This window comes from Ovis canadensis, chromosome 11 (assembly GCF_042477335.2).
Source record: "Ovis canadensis isolate MfBH-ARS-UI-01 breed Bighorn chromosome 11, ARS-UI_OviCan_v2, whole genome shotgun sequence".
NCBI classification, from domain to species: domain Eukaryota; kingdom Metazoa; phylum Chordata; class Mammalia; order Artiodactyla; family Bovidae; genus Ovis; species Ovis canadensis.
The window spans coordinates 28,603,410-28,623,868 of record NC_091255.1 but is presented as its reverse complement, the minus strand read 5'-3'; the positions used below and the strand labels follow the sequence as shown (position 1 = coordinate 28,623,868).

General features: G+C 51.6%; 2 protein-coding genes across 2 annotated transcripts; both read left to right on the top strand.

Moving 5' to 3' along the window:
• The first annotated feature begins 703 nt into the window (after positions 1-703).
• On the top strand, positions 704-12,570 carry PIGS (phosphatidylinositol glycan anchor biosynthesis class S). The gene is made up of 12 exons (XM_069602963.1): positions 704-812; positions 1,092-1,231; positions 1,314-1,425; positions 3,808-3,897; positions 4,314-4,405; positions 5,774-5,981; positions 6,514-6,656; positions 8,002-8,116; positions 9,263-9,408; positions 10,187-10,287; positions 10,906-11,116; positions 11,472-12,570. The coding sequence occupies exons 1-12, from the start codon at positions 779-781 to the stop codon at positions 11,745-11,747; spliced, it is 1,668 nt and encodes a 555-aa protein (XP_069459064.1). The 5' UTR covers positions 704-778; the 3' UTR covers positions 11,748-12,570.
• A 681-nt stretch (positions 12,571-13,251) lies between these two features.
• UNC119 (unc-119 lipid binding chaperone) lies at positions 13,252-19,226 on the top strand. The gene is made up of 5 exons (XM_069602965.1): positions 13,252-13,878; positions 17,294-17,407; positions 17,910-18,012; positions 18,127-18,299; positions 18,546-19,226. Exons 1-5 carry the CDS (start codon positions 13,440-13,442, stop codon positions 18,656-18,658), a joined length of 942 nt encoding a protein of 313 aa, XP_069459066.1. The 5' UTR covers positions 13,252-13,439; the 3' UTR covers positions 18,659-19,226.
• Positions 19,227-20,459: the final 1,233 nt, after the last annotated feature.

The window sequence follows — 20,459 nt, the reverse complement described above, 5'->3', positions numbered from 1 at the left end:
AGAATCCCATGGACGGAGGAGCCTGGTGGGCTACAGTCCACGGGGTCGCAAAGAGTCGGACACGACTGAGCGACTTCACTTCATTCAGACTTTAACAAGTTAGGAATGAATCCAAATGAATTTAAAAACTATTAAATGAGCTAAATATGCTAAAACAGGTACTACTAGCTTGCTCCTCAGGAAGAGGAGCTCTATAATAAGGATGATAAACAATGACCGTGATAGGTGACTTTCCGTGTGCTCTTTATGAATGACCTCATTTAAGTCAGTATCTCCATTTTTCAGATGAGAAAATTGAGACTTAGAGCTTCCCGTATCGCCCAGCTAGTATTTAACGATCGCAGAGTTTGCGCTCTTAACCCTTGGGGCCAGGAGTAGGTTCCACATGGAATCGGAGGGTGTCTTCCAGCAAAACCGAAACCCGCAGTTTCTCAACCACCCGTTGACCCCGGGGCAGCCACCTTTCAAATTCCAGGAGAGGCTCTTTGCGGACCCCTCCTACCCCTCGCTGGAGAAGGAAACGACAACCCACTCCAGTATTCTTGCCTGGAGAATCCTATGGACAGAGAAGCCTGGCGGGCTACAGTCCATGAGGCTGCAAGAGTCGGCCACGACTGAACCTCATCACCACCTAGCCCTCGCAGGCTTCCTCCCGCCGGAGTGCCGCTAGTGATTGGTCGCGACCGCGGCGGTGGGCGCGCCCCCTCCGTGCGGGTTTCCGATTGGGGGAGGCCTGCGCGGCCCCGCCCCTCGGCGGCAGGAGCGGTCGGACGTAAGCATGGCGGCCGCCGGGGCCGCGGCTACGGACCTAGGTTCGGTGGCATTCGGGTCGGGGCTGCGGCTCGCGGAATGCAAGGGAGGAATGCAGGGGTGGGGACTGTGGTGTGCCAGAGGTCTCGCGGACTGGGGGTCGGGGTTCGTCTCAGACAGGATTCTTTCAGACTCGGGCCCGGGCCCCTAGCCCGGGAATCCCTCGGAAGGCGGGCCGAGAGACTCTGAGGACGGGTTGCCGGGGGCTCCTCCGCCTCCGGGGTGGGGCAGGCACCCAAGCCCACTGCTGGTTCCTCAGTGGATCCCTCCGTGCCCCCCAGAGGTGGTCCGAGGCAAGCGCGCCGCCCTCTTCTTCGCCACGGTGGTCATCGTGCTAGGGTTGCCGCTCTGGTGGAAGACCACGGAGACCTACCGGGCCCCGTTGCCTTACTCCCAGATCAGTGGGCTGAATTCCCTGAAGGTAAGACCTCAGGGGTGGAGGACCAAGGGACAGCCCGGGAAGATGGAGACTCAGCTGATGGATCTGATGCTTCTTCCCGCAGCTGCGGCTAATGGTGCCGGTCACTGTAGTGTTTACCCAGGAGTCCGTGCCATTGGATGACCAGGAAAAGCTGCCTTTCACCGTTGTGCATGAGAGAGAGATCCCTCTGAAGTGTGAGTTCCTGGGGGATCAGGGTTGCCTTTCTGAGCTCAGTCCACAGATAGATTGGCTAGGAGGAGCATGTGTGTGTGTCTGACTCTTTGCAACCCAATGGACGGAAGCCCGCCAAGCTCCTCTATCAATGGGATTTCCAGGCAAGAATACTGGAGTGGGTTGCCATTTCCTCCTCCAGGGGATCTTCCCGACCCAGGGATTGAACCCGCGTCCCATGCATCTCCTGCATTGGCAGGCGGATTCTTTACCACTGTGCCACCTGGGAAGCCCAGGAGGAGCATGGGTACCCTGAAAAAGTGGTTAAAAACTTATTTTAAAAGCCCTCTCTAAATGAACACTGTGTTTGCTGAGGGGGGAAAAAAAAAAAGCTTTAAATTCAGTATTCACGATTAACATGGCAGTTTTTTTCATAAAACAATTGTGCAATACCTGATCAGCAGCAAGTGATGCTCATTAGGGAACAGAGGAGGATGTGGGGTGTAATGGAATGAACACAGGATTTGGAATCAATTTGAACTTGTATACAGGCCTTATTCATTTTAACATTAACACTTTACCGAGTGTGAGGCACTTTTGTGTGCTTAGTCACTCAGTCATGTTTGGACTCTTTGCCACCCCATGGACTGTAGCCCTCCAGGCTCCTCTGTCCATGGGGATTCTCCAGGCAAGAATAGTGGAGTGGATTGCCATGCCCTCCTCCAGGGAATCTTCCAACCAAGAGATCAAACCAAGGTCTCCCACATTGCAGGCAAATTCTACACCGTCTGAACCACCAGGGAAGCACTTTTCCTAGGTGTCAGGAATTTGGAGATGAATAAGAAAATGATAATAGTTTCAAGAAATCCATAGGTAGGGGAGAGAGACAGAGAAAGAAATCAATGTAGAAGTATATAAGTATATAAGAAACAGAGACTGAACTTAAGAAAGAGACTATAACTGGGAGGAAAAAAAGGTAGAGAAGGTTTTGAGGGCTGTAATTTTTTTTTTAAGAGACAGCATTTATTGTTTTTTAAACAACCTCTGCATTATTTATTATTTTTGGCTGTGCTGGGTCTTCACTGCAGTGTGCAGGCTTCTCATTGAGGTGGTTTCTCTTGTTGCGGAGCAGACTCGTTAGTTGTGGCACACAGGCTCAGTTCTTCAGTGACATGTGGAATCTTCCTGGACCAGGGATTGAACCTGTGTCCCTTGCTTTGGCAGGTGGACTCTTATGCACTGTGCCACTAAGGAAGTCCCGAGGGTTGTACTTTTTAAGACAGATTTTTAAAGGAAGTGTAGGAATTCAGGTTAAATGAGGAGGTGAGGAAGGGATAGCATTAGGATAACTAATATTAGTTGTTCATTATATGCCAGAAACTAGGTGGAACACTTAATTTACATGTGTTGCCTCATTTAATCCTAACATTATGACCTCCATTTTGTTAAGTTTCTCCTTTTTCTTTTATTATATATCAGCTCTTCCTACCCTGTTCCAATATATTTCTTTTCATTGATTTGTTGGAGAAACCGGTCCTTTGTTTGTTAGAACATCTCACATTCTGGATTTGGCAGATTTTTTTAAACGTACTCCTTTATTATCCTTATTTCCTATAAACTGAGAGTTAGATCTAGTGGTTTGTTTAAAATCAGGCTCAGGTTTTTCTTTTTTTTAACTAAAAATATTTTTTTCTTTTGGTTGCACTGTGTGACATGCAGGATCTTAGTTCCCTGACCAGGGATCAAACCCAGGCCCCCTGTATTGGGAGTGTGGAATCTCAGCCACTGGACCACCAGGGAAGTCCTGATGTGTCCGTTCTCTATGTCTGACTCTCTATTCCAGCATCTTCTTTTTATCAAGAATGTGTACCGAGTTTAATTCTTTCGAGGCATTTATTGAAATAATCATACGGCTTTCCTCCTTATACCTTTTCATTGTGATGAGTACTGTAGTAGATTTCCCTGTGGGGAGGGTACTCCAGGTTTAAGGTACTCAGGGAGAGGGAAGGGCTGGGCAGGTGGATGAGGTGGAGTGCCTGTACTTATATCATCCACGGTTTTTCAGGAGGCGCTAGTGGAAAGAACCTGCCTGCCAATGCAGGAAATGCAAGAGACTTGAGTTTGATCCCTACATCAGGAAGATCCTCTGGAGGAGGGCATGGCAACCCACTCCAGTATTCTTGCCTAGAAAATCCCATGGACAGAGGGGCCTGGTGGGCTACAGTCCATGGGGTCACAAAGTCAGACACCACTGAGCATGCACACACAGTCTGCATAAATTAGAACTGGCTGTAGCTTCTTGGTCTTTCTCTGCACATCATCATCATCTTGCTCTCCAGGATGCTGGACAGTGTTAGGGCTGGAAAGGTGGGCTCTTTTCATTATGCCTCTTTCTTTTCTCTCAGATAAACTGAAAATCAAATGCCGTTTTCAGAAGGCCTATCGGAAGGCTTTGGATCATGAGGAGGCGGCCCTGTCACTGGGCAATATACAAGGTACCGGAAGGGGTGATCATTTTTAACAGGAAGCCCTCTTTTTCCTTCTGATCTCTAAGTGTGTAGTTTTCATACTTTGTCTTTTTTTTTTTTTGGCTGCATCATGCAGCTTGTGGCTATCTCACTTCCCCGACCAGGGATTGAACCCGGGCCATGGCAATGGGAAAGCCCAGAATCCTGACCACTAGGCCACCAGGGAATTCCCGCCATCCCTTGTCTTAACTCTAGAACCTCTCTGGGAATGCTGGGAGTGAGAGACCTTGTGTCTCAGCGCGGGCCACTGAAGGCCAAACCTGGCCACTGTGTCAGCTGGGAGTGAGTGGGAGGTGGAGTGATGGACTAGGCATCCTGGGGGAGCCAGAGGGAGAGGGAATGGTGTTTTCTGCTCCTGGTAAACCCCCTGCTCTCGTCCCCAGAGGCAGAAGCCATGTTAGCTGAGCCATCGGAGCAAGCAGAGGGCTCCCTGACAGTGTACGTGATCTCTGAACGCTGCTCGCTCCTCCCTCAGGTAGGGTGAGCAGACAGGCTGCGGCCTGGCCGTCTCCCTACAGCTCGTCCTCACCTGTCTCCTGGTTACAGGATTGCCCATTCCTTCCATTTGCTGCAGAAAACTCCGCAAGTATTTTTTTAAAAAGAATGCAAATAGGGATTGTTTTCATTGACTCTGGGTCTTTCTAAATCCAGGGCTTGGAGATGGTTAAAGTTCCAATTTAAAGTGGGGGAAAAAAGTCAGTAGGATTAAAGAAGCTGCTTTGAATGGGCTGGGATGGTAATATGAGCCACACATTGATCTTTTCACTTACTGAGCAGAAGGCTCAGTGGGAGCTGTACCACGTACATTTTATTTAATTTATTTATTAAAATATTATTTATTTGACTGTGCCAGGTCTTAGTTGCGGCACATGAGATCTTTGATCTTTGTTGTAGCATACGGGGTCTTTAGTTGCGTGTGGCGTGTGAACTTAGTTGTGGCCTGCGGGATCTGGTTCCTTGACTAGGGATTGAACCCAGGCCCTCTGCATTGGGAGCATAGAGTCTTAGCCACTGGACCATCAGGGAAGTCCCTTATTTTTAAATTTATAATGAAATGTTAATTATGAAAGAAAATTTTAATGAACATGCATTTCCCATTCCCAGTTTGCAAAGTACAGTACAACCCTAGTGTATCTCCATGGTTATACCCCATTTCCCTTTCAGCCCAAGGCAACCATAGTTTTGTGTATCATTCTCTTACTTTTCTTTCAAGTTTTACCACGTGTTATATCTCTCTAAGCACTATGCTTAATTTTACCTGTTTTTGAACTTTATGTAAATGGCATAATAGATTGCATGTTCTTCTCCAGTTTTCACTTCGCTCGACCTTTATGTTTGAGTCATTCTTGATGTCTAGTTGAATCTAACGCGTTCACTTAAAATTCTGCCTTATGTTTCATTGTATAAACATATCACAGTTTATCCATTCTGTTGTGAACAGGCATTTGGATTGTCTCCAGTTTTATCCTATTACAAATAATGCTGCCGTGAAAACTCTTGTATTTGCCTCTTTGCCATGTGCTGTCTGCTTATATCAAACTTGCCAGTGGTTCGTTTCTTCTTGCTCAGTGTGCCGTCTCTTAGTTTCTAGCCCACAAAGATAGAGCTGTTGCCTGGACCTCTGTCGACTGGGAAGGAGAAGAGAACTGAAATGAATGAAAACACTCACATAGCCCCATAGTTCAGAAATGCTGAGATAATTAGTTCACTGTGAATCCAGAGAGAGGTGCAGACCTGCTGGTCGGTGGCAAAAGACCAGATTCTCAAAGAGAGGAGCCAGAGTGCTCCTCTGCTTTCTTCCCTGACCTGTGTGGGCCTCCTGTCCCTTGCTTGCCCCTCATAGGACATGATGAGCTACATTGGGTCCAAGAGGATGGCAGTTGTGCGGGGGATAATGCATCGGGAGGCCTTCAACATCATCGGCCGCCGCATCATCCAGGTAGCCCAGGCCATGTCTTTGACTGAGGACGTTCTTGCTGCAGCGCTGGCTGACCACCTTCCCGAGGACAAGTGGAGCTCTGATAAGAGGCGGCCTCTCAAGTCCAGCTTGGGTAGGATGTCCCGGCTTTTGCCAGGGGAAGGAAGAGGGAAATGAATTATGCGGAGACACTGGGGTGGGAGGGGAATCTACATGCAGATGCTTCACTCCTTTCTTCTGTGATTTCATAAAAGTATTTATTTTTAATCGAAGTATAATTGCTTTACAATATTGTGTTGGTTTCTGCCCTACATCAGCATGAATCAGCCATAGGTTTTAGTTTCATTTTTCTTAAAAAAATTTTTTTAAATTTATTTGGCTGTGCAAAATCTTAGTTGCAGCATGGGGGATCTAGTTCCCTGACCAGGGACTGAACCCAGGCCCCCTGCATTGGGAGTGCAGAGTCTTAGCCACTGGACCACCAGAGAAGTCTCTCATCTTTTTCTTAAAGTACTCGGTGTTCCTCACCCCAGGTTTATCCTCCCTTTGGTTCCATGATGGCAATCAGGCCCCTTCCAGAGAGAAACAAGTGCAGCTTAGCCAGGGGTACAGGCTTGCCTTTGATCCATAGGAACCCCTGGCTTCCCTGACTCCTGTTTCTTTAGGCTATGAAATCACCTTCAGTTTACTCAACCCTGACCCCAAGTCCCATGACGTGCACTGGGACATTGAGGGGGCTGTCCGGCGCTACGTGCAGCCCTTCCTGAGAGCCCTCAGTGCAGCAGGAAACTTCTCTGTGGACTCGCAGGTGAGACTAGGAGCAAGCTGAAGAGCCCTTTTCCTGGGTACACCACCCTTTGCCATCCTGCACCATCGTTTCCTACCATACATATTAAGCCTTTACAAGTGTAGTCTGTTCTTCTGGCTCTTTGAGCTTGCTGGTTGGTTAGGAAATTCTTGTGTATGTATATGGTTCTGGGGTCTACTTTCCCTCCTTGGTGTCCAGCTTGGGGAATTTTGTCAGTGCTTGTTAAAAAACTAACTTCCTTATGGCTCCTTCTGGAACTGTATACAACAGTTTTACTATCCTACAAATTTATTTAAAAACACACAGGCAGTTTGGGATTGACATGTATACACTGCTGTATTTAAAATGGATAACCCAACAGGGACCTAGTGTATAGAACACTCTGTTCAGTGTTATGTGGCAGCCTAGATGGGAGGGGAGTTTGGGAGAGAATAGATACATGTATATGTATGGCTGAGTCCCTTTGCTGTCCACGTGAAACTATCTCAACATTGTTAATTGACTATACTTTGGTATAAAATCGGAGAAGGCAATGGCACCCCACTCCAGTACTCTTGCCTGGAAAATCCCATGGATGGAGGAGCCTGGTAGGCTGTGGTCCGTAGGGTTGCTAAGAGTCAGATACAACTGAGTGACTTCACTTTCACTTTTCACTTTCATGCATTGGAGAAGGAAATGGCAACCCACTCCAATATTCTTGCCTGGAGAATCCCAGGGACGGGGGAGCCTGGTGGGCTGCCGTCTGTGGGGTTGCACAGAGTCGGACACGACTGAAGCAACTTAGCAGCAGCAGCAGCAGCTGCAGTATAAAATAGTTTAAAAAAAACTTCCTGAAATATGTTAACATAGTAACAATAAAGACGTGAAGAATGTAGTTTTCTGAATCACACAGTGTCCTTTTTAGGGAAAATGTGGGAGACATTTTTATCAGGTCTTGGTAGTGGGAGTAATTAACTTCTGAATACCTGACTTGATTTGATCTGTGGACACTGAATTATGCTCTTTTTTGTTTAGGCTTTTGGAGAACCTGGTAAAATAATATGTTCAAAGCATGGATTTAGTGTGTTAACTTTATCCTTAGCTTTGTTATTTTTTTCCCCCAGTCCTGTTTTCTCTCAGCCTTGATTTTTTTTTTAATTAAATTTTTTTTTTTAAAAATTGAAGGACAGTTGCTTTACAGAATTGTGTTGGTTTCTGCCAAACAGCAACATGAATCAACCATAGGTATACGTAAGCCTTGATTTTTGTCTCTCATATTTTCCCTGCCTAATTGTTATCGTTTTGAGAACACACTGGACTATCAATCAACAGACAAAATAACACGTTTTTCCTCTTTGTTCTTCAGATCCTTTACTATGCAGTGTTGGGGGTAAACCCCCGCTTTGACTCAGCTTCCTCCAGCTACTACTTGGCCGCACACAGCCTCCCCCATGTCATCAACCCCGTGGAGTCCCGGCTGGGTGAGCTCCTGAGATTGAGGGTCTCTCTGGCAGGCCAGGGAAGGACCCGGTAGGCTCAGCCTGGGGTGGGAAGTGGGTTGTATATAGTGACGGCTCCCAGGTTGGGTTGGTCCGAGAGTGTTGAGGAGGTGCTGGGCTTTTAGGCTCCTTTCCCATGATAGTCTCCACTTCCACACTGTCATAGCCAAAAGCACTTATTAAGCATTCCATGCACTTTTTATAAACACATGGATCATCCCTGCAAACCATCCAGGGAAGATACAGCCACACTTTCTTGTAAGAAAGATGATAGTAGCAGTACATGAAGGTGGAATTTGAGTTGATAGTTCTTCTGATTGAGGAACCTTGAAGCTGGGATTCCAGTTTTTCATTTTGGGGCTGGATCCTGGGAAGAGGAGGGTTTGACCGAGAACTGTAATAGAGGCAAACCAAGGGGAGTAAATCACTAGCTGTGGAATTTCAGGGTTAGGCCAGCATGTATCAAGGGCTGTGGGAGGGACAACATGAGAGGCCTTGGTGAATCCTTCCTCCCTTCCTCCTTCCCTTCAAAGACTGAGGGACTGCTTAACAGCATGAGTGTCTACAGAGAGAGAGATTTCAGGCTAGGCCACTATGAGCTCAGAGGCAAAAGAGTTAAGAGTGCATAGATATTCTGGAAGCTCAGGAAAGTATACTGTGGATGAATTTTGAGAGAGTGACCGAGTTGAGGCTGCCCAGGCAGGCAGGCAGGCAGGCGCTAGATCACCACTTTAAGATGTTTGAACTTTAACCTGGTAAGAGTGGCTGGCTGCAGAAGGATATGAAGCAGGGACTGACCCGAGGTCAGATTTATCCTTGTGCCTAAGAACGGGTTATAGTAATATGGGTGCAATATGGTAGTGGGCCAGAGAGCAGTCGGTGGCAGGGTATGGTGTGGGGGTCTGTTGGAGGAGGGGCGATTGGGGGGCAGGAGTGCACTTTCAGGGGAGTGGCACATGTTGGGAGAATGTTGAGGTTCTTTACCACAGACACCCAGGCCCGGAGGATATCTTAGTGATTATCAGCTGGGGAAACTGAGGTACAGAGTGCCCAGCAGTCAGCGGGTGACCTGGAACTAAGATCTGGATTCAACCTGCTGTGCTGACTCCCCTTCTCCTTGTGCCCCAGGATCCAGCGCCGCCTCCCTTTACCCCGTGCTCAACTTTCTCCTCTATGTTCCGGAGCTCGCCCACTCCCCCCTGTACATTCAGGACAAGGATGGGGCTCCAGTGGCCACCAACGCCTTCCACAGTCCCCGCTGGGGTGGCATTATGGTAAATGGTCACACCGTGCAGAGCCCAAGCTTCAGGGACAGACTGATGTTCCCTGAGACTGTTCCTTCTGCTATTCCTCTGTGGCCCGGCCTGAGTGGGTCGGGGAGGTGAGGGCGCCTCCTCGGCCGGCCCCACTGCTTCTTGTTTCCATCAGTGTTGCTATAATCAGCCCCTTTTGCACTTGGCAGTTTGCACTGACTTAGGACTATTCTGTGTGTAACTTAGATCCAGGCCCTATCTGTGGGAGTCTTACAAGATTGGTAACTCTGTCTCCCCTGTAAGATTGGGAGTTTCTCATGGGTAGGAACTCTAAAATGGAATACAAATATTTCATTTTCTTTTTTTTTTTTAATAAATATTTCTTTAATAAGATTTGTGAGGGGGTAATGGAGAGATATAGGGCTTCCCAGGTGGTGTTAGTGGTAAAGAAGCCGCCTGCCAGTGCAGGAGATATAAGAGACGTGGGTTTGATCCCTGGGTTGGGAAGATCCTCTGGAGAAGGAAATGGCAACTCACTCTAGTGTTCCTGCCTGGAAAATCCCATGGACAGAGGAGCCTGGCTGTAGTCCATGGGGTTGCACAGAGTCAGAAATGACTAATAATAGTGGAGATCATGTATATAAGACTCCTAATAGCAGGTATTCCAGACATATTTGGTTTGTCATTTTTAAAGAGCACAGAGTATGTTTTCCTTTTCTCTCGTGGGCCCCAGAGGGTCTGGGGCAGAGCTGTGCACGGTTGTGGCATGATGTTGAGGCCACCTTGTTGCCCCCTGCAGGTATACAATGTGGACCCGAAAGCCTACAACGGCTCGCAGCTGCCGGTGAGAGTCGAGGTGGACATGATGCGGGTTATGGAGGTGTTCCTGGCTCAGTTGCGGTGAGGCCCTGGGGGATCCGCTTGGGGGCATGGCTACTGAGTCTGACTCTTGCCTGGAGTGAACTCTCACCTGGCAGGGATACCTTGGCTATACCTGGAGCCCCAAGGAAACCAAGAAAAGTTTCCAAGAATCCCTTCATCTTTCTCCTAAGACAGACTAGTTGCTGACAAAGACTGTTTTAGGAAAAATAGCCTTATGAATCTGTGGTGGCTCGGTGGTAAAGAATCCGCCTGCCAGTACAGGAGACGTGGGTTCAATCCCTGGATCGGGAAGATCCCCTAGAGGAGGAAATGGCAACCCACTCCAGTATTCTTGCTTGGGAAATCCCATGGACAGAGGAGCCTGACGGGCTACAGTCCATGGGGTCACAAAAGAGTCGGACACGACTTAGCAACTAAACTTCAACAACAAGAACAAAAAGTGAGATCACTGGTTAAAGCGGAGCTTGGGGCTTGGAACTGCTTAGGGTTGCGTCTCACCCCCTAAGACCCTGAGGTGCTTCCTACAACCCCTGTGGTTCTGGGTGAGATGGAAAATCTGGATAGTTACTCTAGGAATCTCGACCATCTCGCACCTTGTGGTCTCTGCTCCTTTGATCTTCTGCGCTGTTCCTACAGGCTGCTCTTTGGGATTGCTCAGCCCCAGCTGCCTCCAAAATGCCTGTTTTTGGGGCCTAAGAGTGAAGGGATAATGACCTGGGAGTTAGACCGGTTGCTCTGGGCCCGGTCCGTGGAGAACCTAGCCACAGCCACCACCACTCTCACCTCCCTGGCCCAGCTTCTGGGCAAGATCAGCAATATTGTCATCAAGGACGATGTGGCGTCTGAGGTAAGCAGGCAGGGGATGCATTCTGTGGCTTAGGACTGGAGTGGCCAGCAACAGCCAGGGAGTGGTGAAGGCAGAGAGCCATTTGAGGTTCAGAGAGTGTATGGGCATGCCATCCTCAGTGCCCAGGCTTCCTCTAGAGGGCAGTGCCAGCTCCCCAGGAGGAGTGCAGTGTGGGTGTGAAGTGTTAAACGGGCACTAAGAAGATAACCCCTGGCCCTTTTATACTGGCTGCCATGTATCCTGGGTGAACTTCAAGCAACCTGCCTGGTAGATAGACGACACAGTGGGGCCCTCTCCCATCCCTCCCTACCAACTGATGCCTCAGACTTTTCGGTAACACCCTGCCCCTTCCTAGGTATACAGGGCTGTAGCTGCAGTCCAGAAGGCGGCGGAGGAGTTGTCCTCTGGGCACCTGTCCTCTGCCTTCGCTGCCAGCCAGGAAGCTGTGACATCCTCGGAGCGTGCCTTTTTTGATCCCTCGCTCCTCCATCTTCTCTATTTCCCTGATGATCAGAAGTTTGCCATTTACATCCCGCTCTTCCTGCCCATGGCTGTGCCCATCCTCTTGTCCCTGTTCAAAATCTTCCTGGAGACTCGCAAGTCCTGGAAAAAGCCTGAGAAGACAGACTGAGTGGGATGGCATCACAGTAGGAAGCCTTCCTTTCCAGCCAGGAGGGAGGTGTTAGATTGAGAGGCACATAACGGGGCCTGCCACAAATGATTTGTCTCCAGCCTGCTCTGTTGCCACTCCAGCAATCAAAGTGTAACACTCCAAGAGGGTTTGCTCTTTCCTGTCCTCCCCATTCTTGTGGCTCAGGTCCCTCCCACTCTTCATCTTCTCCCCCCACTCCAACTCCCAAACCTCAAAAGACCCAATCTGGGTCTCCTTACCTGCCTTGAACTTGAAGGTCTTTTACTGTCTCCCACTGCAGCAGGGGCAGCTTATCTTTCTGCCCTGTTCCTCACAGTCCTCTTGCACTGAGTGGGAGCATTAGGGAAAAGCCCTGGGTGGGATCTAGGGCCCTTCCCTCCTGCTTCTCTCTGATCCCTCAGAGAGAGCCCTAGCACTGCTCTTCTAGAAGGGGCCAGGCCCGTGTCATCTCTGGAGCCTTCTCCCTTCCTCCTGGGTGGCTACACTTGGTGGGTGCAGCCTGATGCTGTGTGTGGCAGAGCTTCCCTTCCTCATCCCTTTATAGAGGCAGTGTGGTACAGTGGGGAGAGTTCTGGACTTGGGATCCAACATGTCTGAATTCAACCCTTGCTTCTGCACTTAATATCAGGGGAGCTTTGAATAAGCTACTTAATCCTCTCTGAGCCTCAGTTTTTCTTTTGTTAAAATAGCACTAATGACACCTCCCTTACAGGGTGGTTGTGAGGATTAAATGTGATGAGCTTGTGAAAGTGTCTGGCATATTCTAGGCTCTCAATAAACATTGGTTGAATATGAACTGGAATGATATGAAGTGTGATCATACCTTTCATTCTTCATTCGTGTGTAAGTCATGGTTTCCTCCTGTCTGTCTTCCTCGGCTCACTGGGTCCGTTTTACTTCCACCTAGCCAGGTGCCCTTCCTACCTTTCCTGTCCTGGAGGGCCCTGTGGTGACTAGACATTGTAGGCTGTTGTCCCTCAGAATTTCCTGGGTTATCTAGCAGGGGGTCTGGGAGAGGAGTAGCAGTGTAAGCTCTCAGATACTAACTGATTCATAAATTCTAAAAAAGAATATACAGTTGGCCCTTGAACAACGTAGTGGGTGAGATGCCTACCCTCTGCGCATTCAAAATTCAGACAATAATTTATATTTGGCCTTGTTTATCTGCAGTAGCATACCCACATATTCAGCAAACCTCCCATCGTGTAGTATTGTAGTATTTTCTATTGAAAAAAAATCCAGATAGGTGGACCCACTCACTTCAAACCCATGTTGTTCAAGGGTCAACTGTGTTGAGTGCAAGCTGCAGTGGGCACTGGACTAAGGGCTGGGTATTCTAGAGAACAGAGACGAGATCTCCAGTTTCACCGAACTGGTCTTGTAGGAGGACTGGTCAGTGAGCAAATGAAACGAATTTCAGATGATGCATTAGAAAAAACAGGCTGATCAGATAGTGATGGGGTGTCTGAGAGGGCCTCTGAGCAGATGACATTTGAGCTGAGACCGGAAGAACGAGAGGAGGCCACCTCTGGGGGAAGAGCATCCCAGGCCCTGAGACGGGAACTCATGTGCGAACTCATGTGCGAGGGGCAGAGGGAAGGGCGGAGTGGCTGGAAGCCAGCGAATAAGAAGGAGTAGGTAGCCAGGACCCTGAAAACCCCTACCGGAAAAATGAACGACGTCCCCGGGCGGGCCCCCTCCCTGCCCCGGGTCCGTAGCCCAGGTGGGCGGGCGGTGGGCGGGGTCAGCCCCGGGCCCACCCCGGGGGCGGGGCGGTACCTGGGGCTCCGGTCCGGCCGGGGGCGGGGCTGCGGACGCTCCCCCTTCTCTCGGCTCCAGCCGGCGCAGGCAGCCGCGGCGGCAGCAGGCGAGCCGCGGCCCCGCGAGGCCATGAAGGTGAAGAAGGGCGGCGGCGGGGCCGGGACGGGAGCGGAGCACGCTCCAGGGGCCTCGGGCCCGAACGTGGAGCCCAAGCCGGAGCTGCAGGCGGAATCCGAATCCGGGTCCGAGTCGGAGCCGGAGGCAGGCCCGGGGCCCGGGCCGGGGCCGCTGCAGAGGAAGCAGCCGATCGGGCCGGAGGACGTGTTGGGGCTGCAGCGGATCACGGGCGGTGAGCACCCGCGAGGCAGCATCACCCGCGGGCGGGAGTGAGAGAGCGCGAGAGGGGGCCCTCCGGGCGCGCAGAGCCTGGGCCCCCGCCCCCTTTCCCGCCCTCCCCCGCCTCCCCTCCCCCACCCGGGTGCCCCTCTCTTGTGTCCTCTACCCTTGTGCCTCCAAGCCTGAGATCTCCATGTCCCCCCTTTCCTCGATCTCTCTCTGCGCCCGCCTTGTCCCTTTAGAGATTCGTTTCCACCCCTTTCCTTCCTTCCTTTTTGAGGAGTCCATCCCCCTTTCCCATGGTGGAGGTGGGGCAGCAGCTGCAACTGTGACCCCCTCCCCACAGAGTCTTCAGAGTTCTTTGAAGATCTGCTCTGCAATAATGAGGAGGGGGCTGAATGCAGTCAGTCCCCAGTCTCCTCCACCCTAGAGGCTACGTGTGGTATCAAAACCCTTAGGTCTCCTTCACACTGGACACCCCCAGGAAGTCTGGGGCCATCACTCTCTCCAGGAAAGGACCTGAAGAGGAAGCTTCAGTGCTTTGACTCTGGGCTTCTCAAGGAAGTGGGTTAATACCCCCTTTAGCCTGAACTAGGGCCTGTCCTCTTCTGGGAGGCCAAGCCACCACTGTGGTTGAGTTTCTGAGCTGGATTGCCAAACTGAAGTTCCAGCTTTGCCGTCCTATTGGCTGTGTGACCTTGGGCTAATAACTTCACCTCTCTGAGCATATTCATCTGTAAAATGGGAATAATGACCCCTAACTTTAGAGAGCTGTTGTGAAAATAAATCCTGTGATTTTGCACTGTGCCTGGCAGGCCGTGCATGCTCTGTAAATAGGGCTCTTTTGTCAATACTGAGGGCCCCACAGGACTGCTCATGGCTGCTGCCTGGAGGCAGACAAATGGGCATTCAGGGCGGGGGAGGGGGTCACCGTAGGCAGGGAACAAGGGAGGGAAGTCTCATGGCAGAGGCCGCGGCTGAGCCTGAAAGAACAGAAGGCACTTGGAGAGGCAGTGGCCTTCTATCTTGGCCTCATTGGTTAGTACCCCTGCCCTGGCTCCCTCTGTGAGGGCAACTTTTGGAGTCCCCCTGTGAGGGTAGGGAGCAGTTGCTGGACTGGACCTGAGCTCTGGTGCTGCAGGAGCAGAAGAGTCCAGGGCTTCCAAACAGCTGTGGAGGGGACTGTGATGGCAGGTCTAGGCCTGTGCATCTGGGTCCCCAGGGGACCAGCATCTCCCTCCTCTCTTAGCCAGGCAGCAGTCATTCTTGGCTGGGCCCTTGGAGCACTGAATTGCCTTACCCAAGCAGGCAGTAATAGGGGGAAGGTGCCTGGACCAGTCTGATGGTGGTGCCAGTTGGGCTATAATTGGCAACAGTAGCATTTAGGATTCAGGTTAGCTCTGGGGCAGAACTTCCCTATAGGATGTCTAACTTGTCCCAGTCCTAGGTAACTTTCGAGGTGATTTTGCAGCCAGAGGGACTTCTAGCCCATATACAACTGTGTGTCTGAATTTGGAGGAAATTCATAGCCCTTAGAGATTCAGCATCTGTGGGCGATTAGAGGAAGAGTCTTCACCAGATCCCTCTTCTTTGTGGAAGCTGAGAACAGGGCTCCAGGAATCTTTCCACTGGCACCCCTGCCTGTCTCCTCTGACCCTAATCACACAGGTCTGAGTTTGTTCTTCCTGGATTACCCAGACCTGAATCCAGCTTAGGAAGCTATTTGTGGCTGAGGTGAAGGGAGCAGTTGCATTCTGAGCCCTCAGCCACTCTGCCCCTTATCGGGCCTGACCCCAAGTCCCAGGCATCATCCTTCTCCAGCTGGGGGAGGGAGTGGAGGTGGTGTCTTGAGCCATGGGCATCTTCCATTCCTCACTTCCTCTAAGGACAAAGGGATTGATAGGCTGAGTTTGCAGTAGAAGAGACAGAGGTCACACTGCAAGTTGTTCTCCAGTGAGAGGAGAGGCTCTGGAAGTTAGGGAATGGGGGAAGGAGTGGAACTCTATGGGGAGCCAGGAGCTGGGCGACTAGGGTGCTGTTCTGAGTTCTGCCTCTTCCTCTCCTCTGCCCTGCACTTTCCTCCTACATCTTTGGATTAGTGTTTACTTTCTGTGAAAATAAGTTGTGTCCAGGGTGAGGCAGGACCTGCCTACTTCCATTCCTCCTCTCCCCACCGTGGGCTGTGATGGGCAGGCCAGGGCTCCAGCCCCACCATAAGTCCTGTGTAGTCCCTGCTGGACCCCAAGTGCCAGGTGGCCACCAGGAGGGCTTCCTGGAGGGGGCTGCCCCAGGCTTGGGAAGAGAGAATGACTTTACATTCACTTCCTCTTCCTGCCCCAGAGGAATCAGTGGTGGCCTAGGGGCCTAGCGGGTGATTTCCGGGCCTCTGCAGGGAGGATGTGATGCTGTGCTGGCACCAGAGCCCCCACTGCACCTCTCTGTTTCTTCCTATTTGCTGTTGGGGCCTCCTCCCTGAGTGCTTGCAGTTGCCGCTGCAAGAGTGGTGAGGGTTGGATCAGGCCCTGCTATTTCTGAGCTTCCTCAAGCCGAGCCCACCACTGTTCGTGGTTCCTCTTCTGGGCTCAAGGATTCCCCTTACCCCAGTCACAGCCCTGCTACACCTGCCACACCCTCTTACTGGCCTTGCCTCTTCTCTCTGGGGGTAGCTCAGAGTCAAGGGTGGATGGATGACCTTTAAGGGGGGGTTCCCTCCATAGACCTCCTCTGCTAAGACCTCCTCTTGTTTGAAGATCAGTGGGGGATGAGAGCAAAGGTAGCTCCCTTTCCCTCTCCACACCCCGCTCCCCCCAATATTCCAGGCTCTGGGCTTGAGTCAGCAGAGCTTTGACTAAGCTGCTTAAGGGAGCTGGGTTTGTATAAGCCTCTTATGGGGAGAGGAGGGGCCTGGGGGGTGAGGAAGAACAGGGAAGGGGTTGTTTGTTTGCCCCAGCACTACCTAGGTCAGATAAAGTCCTTGCTTGACACACTTAGATGTGGCACCGGCGTATCCTCTCTGCAAATAGAGCTGTGTCACCCCCATTAGAGTGAGGTCTCTCTCAGGGTGGTGGGGGGCGGGGCTTCCCACCCGATTCTAGACTCATCTGGTTAAAAGTCACTGAGCCACTCCTGACATAGCAGAGGCTGGAATGAAGGGCCCTCCACCCCCAGGTGGGAGCGAAAGTGTGGGGGAGGTGGTCTTGTCCTCCCTCCTGCCCCTCCCTGACCCAGAAGCTACCAGGAGAGAACCATTTGTCCACCGTTAGATCACAAGAGCAGAGCTATGTCTCCCCCGCACTCTGTGGGGGCTCCCTCAGGTTAGAGGCTCAGTTCTCTCTGTCTGCAAAGCAGTCACCCTAGGGATCAGAGAAAGTGGTAGCTAGTCCGGGGTAGCTAGGTCCCTGCCTTGCTCAGCCGCCTATCTCCCCTAGACTACCTGTGCTCCCCCGAGGAGAATATCTACAAGATTGACTTCGTCAGGTTCAAGATTCGGGACATGGACTCAGGCACTGTCCTCTTTGAAATCAAGAAGCCCCCAGCTTCAGGTGAGTGCATTGGGTACGCCAGCATCCACAGAGGAAGTTGGCCGCCCAGGGACTCCGGAGGCCACTGAGGAGTCAGAACAGAGCTGAGATCGGCACTCAAGTCTCCCCAGCAGTCACCAAGCAGCAGGGCCCTCTGCCTGGGGCTGGGCTGCTGTTTTACCTTCCCCTGGGTCCCTGGGGTTGGACGTCTTGAGAGGACAGTCCTGCCTCTTCAGTCCCTGCCAGCCTGCCCCTTGTAGGCCCCCTTGGGAACTGCAGTCCCAGAGGCCCCAGGTCTTTTTATCTCTTGGGGCTCTGGGACTCTCAGTTGAAACTGGTGACCTGCTGACCAATTTAGAAGCAATTGGAAGCATTTGGCCAATGGTCTGAACCCTCAATATGCATCAGGATCTCCTGAGGAGTTTTGAAAGAAATTCAGACAGATGAGGTCCCTGGGGTGAAACTCCGGGTGGGCATGGGCCCCACCTGAAGCCCACTGAGCCCCAGCTGGGGTGCATTACAGAGCGGCTGCCCATCAACCCGCGGGACCTGGACCCCAATGCTGGGCGCTTTGTCCGCTACCAGTTCACGCCTGCCTTCCTCCGCCTGAGGCAGGTGGGAGCCACGTGAGTCACTGGGCTGGGGAGAGGGGTAGGGGTAGGGGTGGGAAGGAGCCCTTCCTGCGTTCTTGCTGAGCCCCTCCTGGGGCCCAGCTTAGCCCCGCCCCCTTGTCTGCTCAGGGTGGAGTTCACAGTGGGAGACAAGCCTGTCAACAACTTCCGCATGATTGAGAGGCACTACTTCCGCAACCAGCTGCTCAAAAGCTTCGACTTCCACTTTGGCTTCTGCATCCCCAGCAGCAAGAACACCTGCGAGCACATCTACGACTTCCCTGCCCTCTCCGAGGAGCTGAGTGCGTTGGGGGCGGGGGACTCAGAGGGACCAGGTTGGAGGGAATGTGGGTCTGAGCCCCTCTCTTCCCTTTCCAGCTCTCTTGTGTCTAGCCACCATTCCTAAGCCACCTATAGGGAAACTGAGACCCATAGAGGCTGGGGGAACTCTTTGTTCAGCTTATCCCTGTCCCCGAGTCCTGAAGCCCCTGCTGTGACCTGGCTCAGGCTCCTGACCTTTGCCCCAACTGGCTGGGCCTCTCTTGCAGTCAACGAGATGATCCGTCACCCGTATGAGACACAGTCCGACAGCTTCTACTTCGTGGATGACCGGCTGGTGATGCACAACAAAGCTGACTATTCCTACAGCGGGACGCCCTGACTCCCCAAGCCACCCCCTACCTCAGGAGGCTCCTGGGCCCACCCCACAGCCGTGACCACCCCAACACTCACCTCTCAACCCCGGGTCTTCTGTCCGAGGAGTATTGCTGAAGCCCGGAGCCCTGAGTCAGTGTTGGGAGGGAGGGTGCCTGAGGTCCCCCAGTCCAAGTCTGTGCAGCCCATGGGGCCTGGCATGTGGGGTGGGGTGGTAGTGGGGCTGTTCACCTGCACATTCCAGGAAGACCCTCTGTTGGAGGAGTAGCCAGGACCTGCAGACAACCTAGTTGGCCCTAGCCTCTTGGGCCCAAGTTGCAGAATAGAGATCCCCTATACAGGCTTTTCCCCTGCCCACTACCGACAGGCCATTTAGTAAATTCACAGATGAAGTTCCATGCGGGGTCTGGTAGTCAAGCTTCCCAAGGGAGTCTGGGTCCTGACCCCAGCCCTGGTCTCTACCATCAGGGACTGAGATCCTGCCTGAGGTGTGGGAAGGACCTGCCCAGATTACAGCCTGTGGTAGGGGCTGGACCAACTGTATATAGTTTTCAATAAACTCTCCATTTCTGTTCTCTGGTTGTGGGCCGGCATGTGTGTGTGTGGTGGGGACTGGCAGGGGACAGTAATGTTGTCCCAGGGTAGTCCTGTCTCCTGCTCCTCTGCACCTGGATACCACTCCTGGCATCTAGAGTTGGTATTTAGTATGTATTGCAGCTGGAAAGGGTTTTTCCTTTGATAAAGATGGTGACCTGAGCGCTCAGAGTGGAAACTTTGGCCCAAAGTCATAGCTAACCTTGCAGAACAGAGGCTGGAACAAGGGCCTGCGACTCGGGTGGGAGGGAAGGTGTTGGGAAGGTGGCCTTGCCCTCTACCCCACCTTCTCTGAACCCAGAGGCTACTTAGGACCGTTAGGTTGTCCTTTTAGCCTTCATCAGAGAGAAGGCTAAGGCCTGGCCCCCTCTTGCCTTCAGCTGCCTTGAGGAGGACCCCAGGCTTGGCTGCCCTGCATATAACACTGCCCCCAGCCCGACCCCAGTCACAGAGGATGTCTTCATTTTCTTAACGGAAGAAGTTCAGAAACAGGTAGATGGAGACTCTATGTCAGGGTTTACAGCCTACTGGTCCAGGCACTAATTTGGATACACTTGGCGCTATTTCTCTCTGTCGCCTGAATAGTTAATCTCTAGTTAATTTAAGCCTGCAAGGCCTGGAAGTGCTGGAATTCACCTGGGTTCTGTGGAGCCCTTGCGGGAGGGCCAAGATCTGGGCTGAACTCTGGGGTTCTAAAATGAGTGAGACATTGGGATTTCCCTGGTGGTCCAGTGCTAAAATTCTGCTCCCAATTCAGGGGCCACAGTTTTGATCTCTGGTCAGGGAAATAGATCCCACATGCCTTAACTAAGACCTGGTGCAGCCAAATAAATGAGTGAGACACAGGGAACAAATACGTGTTTTAGAATAAGATGAACTGGGCACACAGGGGAGCAAGAGTCATCCTGCTTGGAGGGTTCTAGCGAGGATTCGTGGATGAATCCTATCCACCCCAACATTCAGGCCACACACCAGGGACTCAGTCTCAACTCCCATCTCTAGCTCCATCCAATCACTGGAGATTTTGCCTCTTAAAAGTCTCAACTTCATCTGCTTCTCTGCAGTTCTTTACCTCTCTCTCGAATGCCTACAATATCCTCCTCGGCACCCCCTCTGCCTCTAGTATGGAAGAACTGGGGAGCATCCTGACATGACCGCTTAATAGCTGTGCAATGTTGGCAGGGCAAGTTAACCTCTGCGCTTCAGCATTTTCT